At 45.4% G+C, this 12,286-nt stretch overlaps 1 protein-coding gene across 2 annotated transcripts; it reads right to left on the bottom strand.

Annotated features, from left to right (window-relative positions):
* Window positions 1-315: 315 nt before the first annotated feature.
* On the bottom strand, window positions 316-11,741 carry tomm7 (translocase of outer mitochondrial membrane 7 homolog (yeast)). Of its 2 annotated transcripts, none has more exons than XM_088600393.1 (3): window positions 11,537-11,738; window positions 3,841-3,889; window positions 316-580 (listed from the first exon to the last, which is right to left on the bottom strand). In XM_088600393.1, exons 1-3 carry the CDS (start codon window positions 11,637-11,639, stop codon window positions 565-567), a joined length of 168 nt encoding a protein of 55 aa, XP_088456519.1. In that variant the 5' UTR covers window positions 11,640-11,738; the 3' UTR covers window positions 316-564. The 2 variants fall into 2 exon arrangements, with proteins under 2 accessions (XP_088456519.1, XP_088456518.1); XM_088600392.1 differs by lacking the exon at window positions 316-580 and adding an exon at window positions 925-1,039 and having other exon boundaries at window positions 11,537-11,741.
* Between the last annotated feature and the right edge of the window lie 545 nt (window positions 11,742-12,286).

Genomic DNA, 12,286 nt, shown 5'->3' with positions numbered 1-12,286 from the left:
AGAGAAATGAAACTGAAACCAGGCTATTGTAGGCAAAATCAATGAAAGCGGACTGGAGTGCTACCCTCCAAACCTCAGAGTGTTATTACATGGAATCGATTACTGCTTCATAAACACAATCTTGTTCTATGCTTCACAAACAGCGTGGCACAGTTAAGCTATACCGATATTAGTGAATTTTTCAAAAGAACTTGGACCATCCTTACCTCATTTCGTATTCATGGCCACATGATCAACCTCATTGCTCAAGGAGATGTGAGCCGTTTGATCTCTAAAGAGCATCCCAAGGTCAACAAAAACAAGGTTAACTCAATATTTTATATTGTTTTTCCTTTTTTATGCATTTTTATTTGACTACTTAAACGGTTATTCTTACATTGCTTTTCCACCACAAATTTGTTTGACAAGGCAAGATGTAGCCATCTAACAGAAGAGTTAGATCTAACGAAAAATAACGCAGACGCTACAAAAAGAGCTGGCGGTTGTTCTCCTGGTTCATACCAGGAAACCAGGTCTCCTGGTTGTTCTGACTGCAGGCTGCTCGTTTTCATGTTTATAGGACTGTTATCCCCAGAGCAAGCTGTAAATAAAAACAAACAGACTGTATCAGAAACACATAATAGGTTTATTCCATGCTGAAAAAAAGAAGAAAGAGAACACAACGTTTCGGCCGTGGAGCCTTCTTCAGGTGTGAGAGAGACAGGGCAGTAGGCAAAGGTAAAGTAGCGGGAGAACAAAGGTTGGGAGGGAGGAGGAGTGAGAGGCGGGAGCAGGGGACAGAAAGAGAGGCCAATCAAGAGGTGTGAAGTCAGAATGGGTGCAGAGAGGCGTGAAATGAAACTTCCAATGAATGGAGAAAATTTAAAAGAACAGTAATCTGTCGTTAATCAGAAACACACCTGGCAGTTGACACTAAAACACGCCAGGTGCTGAACGGTCTTACTTTGTTAGCAGACAATGCTGTTGACCCATCTGATAAGTCTTCTGTTTATTAAATACTATTGCTGTTTCCTCCAGCTCTTCGGGCTGTTGCTGTTTCCTGGCACAGGAAGATACCATATTGGTCGCCCGTGTTTCGCAGAGGAAAGTATGAGGAAGGCAGCATGTACTGTACCATTCCTGTGACGATGGGGGTTCAGAAATCAGATGAGGTCGTCAGCAAACCCATCCCATTTCCCCTCAGGGAGAGCCAAATGTGCCATCTCTCAAAATATCCATCAGTCAATACATCCTGGCTTTACCTAATAGGGTAGATGTCAGGGGCATTCGGAACACAACGACAGCAAGACTGCTCATCCGGCCTGGATGGAACATGCCCAGAAACCAACCAGCGACCCCCCTGGGATGTCTAAAACTGTGGGGGCAGTTAAAGTTACATCTGTAACTATGCAGGTCTCCCAGTAAAGGAGACCATACATAACCGTGAAAAAATGACAGTTTTTTCAGTTTCACGGATCCATCACGCAACACCCCTGCAGAATTACCCTCATCTTCCCTTCGGAGGGACAATGGAAGAAACTTTGTAAAGCCCGGATAATTCTGAAAATGTATGATATGAAAACAAGGCCATTCACCCCATCATGCTCATTTAGGGTTTAGGTTTCAGTACTGAACTGATCCAACTTGCAGTCTGAGAGAAGCCAGGGTGCCGAATTTAACAACAGGACTGGACAGGGCATGCAGATCTACAGCTCCCTTAATGAATATATGTAACAACCTGTCTTCTTCTTTTGTCTGAATGACATATGTTATAAAAAAGTATAGAAACCATTTAGGTCCTGTACCAACAAGAACATGTGCAAGACTAGTTGAACATTCGTAAGTGCAAGTCACTTGGGACTGATTTTCGGGACGAAAACAGCAATGAGAGATACCAAAGAATAATGCCAAGTGTGAGCTTGGCACTGGTGTTCTCTGTACATCATGGGGAGCTACAACATGAGCGGGCAGCACAGGCAGCCCTTACAATCTTAATCTTGAATTTTAAACTTCTTCCTGTGTTACTTCCGACTGACAAACCCGTTCTTGAAGCTGCGATTAAATGACACAGTTCACTCCTTACTCAATGCTGTGACTTTATGGGCTATGTCTCCGTCAAGATGTGCTCTGCATCACATCTGTCTGCATCTTCTCACATGCTGGGAGATGCTCACCCAAAGCATGTCGGTAAGAAACTAGACGGGCTCCCCTTGCAGAGCACCGCCCTCTGCTTGGGTTAGCTTTGTCTGAAATCGCACAAACTGCGATGCTGGTATCTGAACAACCTCTTTGACACACAGCAACATCAGCAAAAGGGTTATTCATCTAGTGACGAGAACTTCCTTTTCCACTTTTATTAAGAACATAAATGATAACACCAGCAAATTAAATGAAGAATATGTTCAAACAATAAAACACAAACGCACCCCCCTAACAAAAATACATTCTGCAATATTTTGCAGATTTTCACTTTCCTTTACTGAAAAGGCACACGAAAATAATTCAAATCGATGATCTCCGAGGTGACATCTACGATCAGGACGCTTGTGAGCACCGTACTGTATGTTATAAGCGTAAAAACGTCCGTTTTACATTCCAGAAAACTACAGTATTTACAGGTCATCCAACATCTCACATGGAAAGATGAATCACTTTCAGTGGGCTGATGGTTAAAATGAGCATACAAATACAGTTTAGACAGTTTACTCAGCAGGAAACAGATTTAATGAATCCATTTCAGAAATGGAAAAACAAACTGTTTTATGAGTTTTTTTCTTGCCCCCACCCTCCATCAAACCGGCACAGATTGTGCGGCAAAAAAAAAAGAAAACATTGAACCCCAGAACATAGTGGGAATGTTTCTGTACCAGAAACCTGCACCAAACAAGACTGCTCTTCGAGTTTATCTGCTGCAAGACAATAAGGTGATGTTGCTCACAGGGAATATCATCTCTGTAGACGTTGCTTTTTTAAGATTAGAAATGTTTTCAATGCAATACCAGATGAATTCGGAGTCAAAGCGCCTAAGGTAGAACTTTGTGCTAAGGTTGCATTACTCTGGCTTTCTGGATTCCTCCTGGCACAGCCACAGAACAAACAGACTGACCCATTCCACAGGGGTGCTGTGTTAAAGTTAAGTGTTAAAGCTGTGACACAGCACTCTACAGTACTGAGAGCACTGCAACTACCCTAATGGCCAGGCCGCTGTATTCAGCACATGCTCGCCTTTGCGCTCTGAAGCGTGCTGTGGGAGGATGCAGAGGTCAGCTCACGTGAGAAGAATGCCAGCAGCCCTCTCACCCTGCAGCTCACAGCTGGCAGCCCCACTGGAGCTCAGCAGGTGTGAGCCTGGTCAGTACCTGGAGGGGAGACCTCCTGGGAAAAACTTAGGTTGCTGCTGGAAGAGGTGTTAGTGGGGCCAGCAGGGGGTGCTCACACTGTGGTCTGTGTGGGTCCTACTGCCCCAGTATAGTGATGGGGACACTATACTGTAAACAGGCGCTGTCCTTCGGATGAGACGTAAAACCGAGGTCCTGACTCTCTGTGGTCATTAAAAATCCCAGGGTATTTCTCGAAAAGAGTAGGGGTGTAACCCCAGCGTCCAGGCCAAATTTCCCATTGGCCCTTACCAATCATGGCCTCCTAATAATCCCCATCTCTGAATTGGCTTCATCACTCTGCTCTCCTCCCCACTGAGAGCTGGTGTGTGGGGGGAGCGTTCTGGAGCATCATCCAGGTGGGGCTGCACATTGGTGGGGGTGGAGGGGATCCCCATGACCTGTAAAGCACTTTGAGTGGAGCGTCCAGGAAAGTGCTATATAAGCGTAAGCAGTTATTATTATTGATTAAAGCCGACTCTACCTTAAAACAGTGGGTTCCGGCATCCCGGGGTCAGCTCCTCTCTTGAACCCTGCAGGCAAAGCAAAAATTGATTCGTGATTATCAACGCGTCAATAAACAAAATGAACGATATCAAACACTCAACCTCACACTGCTCTGACACAGAGGAGCAAGAGCTATAAAAACTTGTCAGTTTAGAAATGTCTAAGCAACTGGCTGGACGCTGTTTGAACTTTCAAGCTATACTGATATATGACCAGCTCTGGGCTGGGTCAGGCTGTTAAGGTTATGCATGTTGACCAATGTCAAGCCTAGACTTGGTCTCCTTGCTTTGCAGGCTGCACTAGGGGAATTCTAGCTTCAGTCTCGGCACCTGATCGCTGGCCTCGTCATCTCTGACTGGATCTCTACTCTCCGACTGGATCTCCCTCTGGGCTTCAGAGGCCAAAATTCATTTCCAGCTCTTGAAATGGGAAGTCGCCTCTCTAATGAACGTTGCAGTTATCTGCACTAGTGCAGATATTCAACACGGAGCGCTTTTCTGAAACTCAAGCTTCCAAGGTCAGCAACGGACTCGGGGAGGAAGTCATGTCAAATTCCCGCTGGAACAATCTGCACAGCGAGCCGAAACCGTGCCTGGGACAGAGCGAGCGTCTCGGGCGCGCCCTGCTGGCACGCCCACCTGCGGCCCCTTTCATCAAGCGACGTGCTGCCCTCGATGAGCTGACTAATCTCAACGCTGCCGCCTTCTTTTCTTAAATAGAGTAACAGCAGTTTCACAACATTCTTCGCCAAACCCACCCCCTCCTGCAAGTAATTCATGAACGATCCGCACCAGAGTGGCAGCCTTTACCCAGAAGGTTGTGGGATAAGGGAACAAGCTACCCCAGCCATGTTGCTGAAGCTGATACCTTGGCTCCTTTCAGGAAATCCTCAGATCAATTAACTACATAACTACCGAACGGGCCAAACGGTTTCCTCCAGCCTGTGACCTCGCTTGTCTAAAAAATGATACGCGTAACATTAAATACTTCTGTTATAAAAACAGCTTTAGTCTCCAGAGAGAGAGATGAGACAGGTCTGTTTCTAGTAAAGGCTGACAATGACAACAAGGATGTTCAGTATTGCTGTCACTCCCTGTGGTGATCCCTCTGCACTGCATTAAAACCATGCTTTATCACTGCACTTTTATTTCTCAATACAGTAGGCCCTCTTTATAAGAGCTTAATTTATTCCTTAAAAACTGTTTGGAAGGTGAAAACACGTATAACAAAAACTAAATATCCCACTGCCTCCCATTGTATAATCTCTGACCGGTTCTCTCAAACACCCAAGCCTCACCTTAATGCACCTTAATAATCTTAGTACGAAAACAATTACATTCCTGGTTCATTATTCAAGAAACATGTTTAAAGTCATCAGCTGATGCATAAACAACAGGTAGGAAGTAATAACACTCCTGCGTATTCACAGCACTGTTACATCGTTACAGTCCATAGCAAACACATAAACAACTACATACAATCCTGTAACATATGCACTTAACACACACAAGCCTTATGGGGGAAAAAGCTGAAAGGTAAGGAAAGATAAAAAGTAAATTCCTCATGGGAGAAGAGGCAAGAAAAAAAAAATCTCGGCAATGCTTTACCACAGCCCAGTGCACGAGAGGGAGAATCTGCTGGGTAAATGAAAATACAGACACAAAATATGACATCTCGTACAAAGGAACACTTGGGGCATAGGAATCGCTCATATAGTGAGGGATTAGCTAAGATCACTTTATTGGTCATATACAATTTCTTGCATTAGGAATTTGTCTCTTCGCAGACCCCAGCTTGCTCTCCGTGAGAGAGACAGACGGGGAGAGAAGCTGGGGGTCAGAGCGCAGGGGCAGCCGTCTATACGGTGTCTCTGGAGCAGTTGGGGTGAAGGGCCTTGCTCAGGGGCCCAACAGAGTTGGATTCCTCTGCCGGCCGCAGAATTTGAACCGGCAACCTTCCAGCCACAGGCGCAGATCCTGAGCCACAGAGCCACCGCTCCGCCCTTGTAAGGGGGAGAAGGGACCCCAGACTCCTAGAGTGGGTGTGAGGGGGAGAGGGGACCCCAGACTCCTGGAGTGGATGCGAGGGGGAGAGGGGAGAGGGGACCCCAGACTCCTGGGCTCCGGCAGCTCATAACCCAGACCAAGGTAGAGCAGTACTTCTGCAGTCGACAGAACTGGGACAAGCTAACACAAGTCCAGAAATTCACATACTGTACAGTATAAACACAGCATACAGATACCGCATACAAAAGATAGGCATAGAAAACAAATGCCATATAACAAAAACTGATGCCATGTTGATGTAATCTATTTCAACAAAACGATAGAATATATCTAGTGTATTTTCTATTAATAGACTGGAATTATTTATATGTAATAGTCCTAATTGGGTTGCTCATTATCATGACTTAATTGCAGAAAATAAATGTTACTGTCAGTTAAGCATTAAGGTCTTCTGAAACAGAAGTGAAACATGATAAACGTTTTGATCACAAATATGAAAAAATGACAAAATAGGGACTCTTTCAGGACCTAAAAATAATCGAATCGAGCTCCGATCTGGTACTCTCCCTCAACAACCCCAGGAATCCTTACTCAGGGAACAACACTGGGTTTTTGGAGCTCTCACAAAAATTTATTTGTGTAAGCAACTCAATTAGGAAACGGAGACAATTCACCCTCATTACTTAATGAAATCTCTATTTTTATCTGTGAAATGCAGAAGCGTCAATTTTTTGCTAACAGATGCAGAAACAGCAAGAGTGGTGTGTGTAATGAGCAGCTGTAATTATCTGTATTAACCTAGTAACTTGTAATCATTTTCATTCTGATCATACATCTGGAGAAGAGCTGTTTTAAAACCTTCTGTGTTGTGTTGTGTACCTTTCTTCAAATGTATGGAATTAATAATGACCGCTCCTTCTGGCTGCGCTGTAAGAGAGAACCTGTGAAGGGAAACTCCACTGCTGAGCAGCACCATCTTATTTGCCACATTCATGTGGAAACCCTTTTTTTCACCATTAGAAGCTCAGTAATTCCCAGTACTGGTGGTTGGGGGCGTTGACAAACGCCTCTTGACAAACTTGCTCAAGCTTAAAATGACGTGAGCAAATAGTACCCAGTGCTCTGTGAAGAATTTTAAGTTTTATCATATATGCAAAAAAGCAGCAATAACTTCTTAGAAATTAGACAATGAAAAATTCTGGACATAAGGCTGACATACAAAGTGAAACTGCATGTGGGTGAGTTTGAGGAGGGGATTATTCCCTCCTCTTTGAAAACTGGGAGTTCTGTCCCATCACAAGTGTCACGCCGTTAGAAACTGTTCACTCAAATCCTCATCCTACAATTGATTTTTAGATTAACCAGAAACAATTTCCGTCAAGTTTCATTTTCTACCCACCACTGACCGAGACACAGCACAGACCCAAGAGCACATTGTCAAATGAGTCTTGGAAATAAAGCAATTATAAAGTGAAGCTGAAGTAATTCTCTACAGCCGAGGACAATCTCCTCTTAACTTCCAGCTGTGGTTCCTTACAGTAACGAGTCAGGAAACAGGAAGCACCAGAAAGAAAAGGCTGGCGAGCCTTTTCTTCCCTGTGATCTTTCAGAGGCCTGTCACTGCCACCACTTCATTCACAAGACCCACCTGACAGCGCCTGGCTCTGCGCAGAGGCTCAGCCAAGGCAAAGCTCTGTTCAAGTAAAAGCTGAAGCTCCACTCCCTGCCAGTGCCGTGTACCACTGTATCTGCCCCTGCTTCAAGGAAACTGCCTGTTCTTACAGGAAAAGCACAGAAAGCTTGTCCGGAGGTCTGAGGGAGCCACACTACCGTCACAACAGGACCCTACCCCGCTAAAGACAGGATACATCATTGACAACACAGTCAGGAGATCGGGAGAAACGTTTGCGATACCGTACTGTATTCCTACAGTGGGGAGGGGAATTTAAGACTCATTAGTTTACACTGAAATACGTAATCGGGCAATTTGTAATGATGTGGTACACTGAGAAATTGACTCTTTGATTTCCATTTTTTCCCTACAATCTCTATTACTTTGGCAACATCAGCATCGTTAATTTAAGTAGGTTGGGGAAATGAGTGAAAATAAGTAGCAAGATAACTGGGGCTTCACACCGTCGTCCTCCGGTGGTCCTGAGGTGATCATGGCGATTCCTCACCTATCGCTGGTGCTCGTGAGGTTTGGCTTTAAGGACGTGATATTCACTCAACCAGAACGATGCGCTTTCTTGCCTCCCAGAGAATCTGTGTGCCGACGTGCAGGTTCCAAACCGGGAAGCAGCGTGCTGCTGCAGAGATCAGCGCTCGGCGTCTGCAGACCACTTCACTCAAATGCACTTTCCTCTTCCGTCTCTTCTGTGGGGTTCCACCCTTGTTCCTGTGCAGAGCTCCACCAAGACACTTCAGGAACCTTCACAGGAAGCGGCGGCGGCCAGTTTTTGGTTGGCTTGGCGCTTGCCGGGCTGAAGCAGTTTTCCTCGGATTTGGAGCGAGTCTCCAGCAGCTGGGTCTTTTTTATGACTGGCAAGAGCTGGGTCATCGGCATAGTCACATGCAGCATCTGTCTGATAGCGACTGGGAGGTCTGGTCTGCATTTCTTCAGAGGAGCCCTCCTTCATATTGTGCACATGCGCACTGTGATCTCTGCCCAGTCGTTCATAAATGGAGCTTCTGCATTCTTGAAACCCACATTTGAAATATATTTAGCACATTTTACTGAAGTGCCAATTACAGGATTCCCTCACAAACCTATGGAAATTTGCTCATACACGATTTCGCTATTGAGAAACATTCTTCCCAACCACAGATGTATTTGTTTCTGCAGAAACGTGATCAGTGTAGCACCATGCCGTCAGTTTGCCAGCAGTACAAGAGGAGTCCTGTAGTGACTAGACCATGCTGGCCAGGCCATCACACCTCGAACTGTCATGAGGACGTCTCATATCATGGCCTGTCATTGCCAGAACTGTCTGGCATTAACATCTTCACAGATTTCACCAAGGCACTGTTCTCTTGATGAAGAGGGCATTCTGGCTCCCTCCTGCGTGTTTCTTTCCTTATGGGATTAACATTCAACAGGATAGAACACTTGTCCAATGAACACTCACACTAACGAGGTAATTCAGTGCTGGAGCAGTTCTCAAAGTCACTGTAGTCATTCATGAGGGATCCATCCACCCATGGACACGCTGGGCAGGGCGCCAGTCCATCGCAGGGCACACACAGACACAGACAGGCACACGCACAGCAGGGCCAATTCTCCCAGAAGCCAATGAAACAACCAGCATGTTACTGGAGTGTGGGAGGAAACCGGAGCTTCCAGAGGAAACCCGTGCGAACACTGGGAGAACAGAAACCCAGGCTTGGTGCTCCAGGGCTCCAGCACTGAGAGGCAGAAATGTTAAATCATGAGGGATCAATTTAAGCAAAATGACACCCGCTGGGATATTAGAGTAGATGTGCTGGTCCAGAGGGAAAACAGCCAGCTACATCACTTACAGCTACAGCCTGGTCTCCCTCTGACCCGGCCCCGCCCCGCCCCGCCCAGCCTCCGACATCCGACCAGATCAGACCAGGAGCTGCTGACACTTCCGACCTAAGTTGCTTACAGTGAAACAAACCCAGCATTTACACCTGAAATGACGCAGAGTGGAAAAAATTTGATTTGTGGACAGCATATAACGTTGGCACATTGAACTTCTTTATTTTTATGTTTGTACATTAAACTGTCTACAAAGGTCTCAGGAAACGGGAGACTGGGATTTATATTGGGTTTAAAAACTAACAATTCACCAGTTTATTAATGTCCCGTAAAAAAAAAAAGGAATGATTACTCCCTGGAAATTGCACACAAGTATGAGCAGGTTTCTTGTATTTTTCACATTTGCTCTCTAAGGATTGATAATATAAACGATTAAACTTAAAATTACTTAGATATCTGCAGATAAATAAAAGTTTGATTACCTACATATATAAGGAGTATTCTACACTGATTAAAAATCATTCAGATTTTAACTCTGTAATTCAACTCGTTTAATGTTTTCCCTTTAAAATGTTTTAAGGCAAAGCAAGAGTGTACGACATTTTAAAATTATGGAGGAAGCAGGTACCGATGTAATCCAGGAATTTAAATTGGTGATATTGGCTTGCATTCATAGAGGATCCCAAAGAACTTCACATACAGTTTGGAACACTTCATCCCCCACTGAAGTGAGCTCTGTGTGAAGAACTGAAAGAATGCTTCTCCGTATGATCATAGTTCGCCCTGGGCGACCAGATTGTGCAAGCTCAAAGCGGAACTCAGCCTGGACACTGGCATGCCCTTATTCTTAGAAACAGTGCTAAGGGATCACTGATGACCAAGTCAGCCTGTCAGTATCTCATCTAACGGAGAGCACAGTGTCCCCAGGCACCATGCGGGGGCCTTTTGTAGTTTACAGAGAAGAGTGCCGCCTACTGCCCAACCACACACACTTCCAGCAGCAGCCTGGCTGTCCACAGAGGTCTCCCATCCCAGTACTGACCAGGCCCAGCCCCGCCCAGCTTCGGAGATCCGACCAGATCAGACCAGGAAGTGCTAACTCTTACAGCCTAAACTGCTTACAGTCAAACAAACCCAGCATTTACATCGGAAATGACACAGAGGAAACGTTTGGAAGGACAGAATATAATGCTGACACACTGAACTGCAGCCTTGGTCTGGAAAGTCTGGTCCAGAGCGCAGTTGTGGAAGACGCTGAATGAACCAGGACAGCCCTGACAGTTTAAAGCTAAGTGTTTATGGTTGTTTTAATGTCAGGTACCATGCAGCAATATTTAAGGTTAAATATGCTACAGAGAAACTCCTCGAAGCAGGCCACTCTGCAAGAAATAAGTCACCCAGGGGCGAGAGCGATGCCCATCTCCACACAGGGTCTTCAAATACACACTACTACTCAGAATAATAATTGCTTACACTTATATAGCTGTTTCCTGGACACTCAACTCAAAGCACTTTACAGGTAATGGGGACTCCCCTCCACCACCACCAGTGTGCAGCCCCACCTGGATGATGCGCCAGTCTGCTCCCCACACACCAGCTCTCAGTGGGGAGGAGAGCAGAGTGATGAAGCCAGTTCAGAGATGGAGAGGACGTCACACATGCGCACAACCGGAGCCGGGATACGAATTCCCTAGGCCTGCCCAATCGCTAGCCCTCGTTATTTAGTACTTAAGCACTCCTCAAGCGTTTACTACTTTTACACAGTATCGCCGGATAGACAGACGCACAGTTAACTGGCATGGCAAGCGGGCTTCTCTGTATTAACTCTCAATTCCAGACGGTATCGCTTTTTGCTTGAGATCACCTATTTCCATAGAAAGATCAACGTTAGCTGTGCAAGGCAAGATACTACATACTGGGCAAACTACACCTCTAAACAGCGTTTGGAAAGCCAGGCTGTTACGTATGATTACGTAAAAAATCTGACCTATGTATTTTATGTAAGCTTTGATTTTGTTTCACCTCCAGGATTTTAAAAAGAATGCACCAGAAACACTGCCTGCATCTCAAAACCCGTGTAGGTCGACATCTGACAGTGTGAACACTACACTTGTTCCCAGCAGAGCAACGAGCAGCAAAGAGCACAGTTCAAAACACATACTAACCTAAGTACAGCACCGTAGGGATAAATCCCCACCGAATAACGAACTGTCCGCACTGGAAGAGCTGCTGCAGCCGCTGCTTCGCCTCCTTGCTTAGTTTGGGCATGGTTTCTAGCAGGGATAACCGGATAATTCACAAGGCGACTTTGGCGAACTCAAGCACAACCACCATGCGTACAGTCGTAAAGAGAAACCGTAATGCAGCTTTGCGTAAACCCAGCTCTTTGCGACAGTAGAGGGCTACAATGTTTAAAATCGATCGCCCTCTGCTGGTGCGTAATGAAGAGCTGCTGACACCAAACTATTATATTGTAACGCCTTCAAAAGCACTCATCTCAAACCCCTTTGCAGTAAGGAAATAAAAATGTCACCATAACAAAATAAAATAAATTTCATTTAAATTCAATTTTAATTGAAAATTGAACTGAAACCTGCATCTAGAATCAAGGCAAACACAGAAGGTAAAACTCACAACAAAAGCTTTTCTAACAAAAGTGCATGTAGTTTCAGGCCAGATCTAAATACCCTCAAAGTCCCTGATCTCTTCTGGGGTGGTATTACTGGGTTCTGGGGTACAGCAGCTTGTGACCCCTCGAGTGTAGATCAGGGGGGCAGAACTCAAGCACTGGGTGACCTGAAGGTTTCTGGTGTTCTTTCTATCTGAGCCCATAATGACCTAACTGAACTCCCTGTTTTCTTAACTAGACAAGTCGAAGCCTTTCCGTGCTCTTCAGGAGCTGGGGGTCTAAAGAG

This window comes from Lepisosteus platostomus, chromosome 12, assembly GCF_059453375.1.
Source record: "Lepisosteus platostomus isolate fLepPlt1 chromosome 12, fLepPlt1.hap1, whole genome shotgun sequence".
In the NCBI taxonomy this organism is placed as follows: Eukaryota; Metazoa; Chordata; class Actinopteri; order Semionotiformes; family Lepisosteidae; genus Lepisosteus; species Lepisosteus platostomus.
Note: the sequence above shows the minus strand (reverse complement) of the source record. Positions and strands in the feature narration are given on the sequence as shown.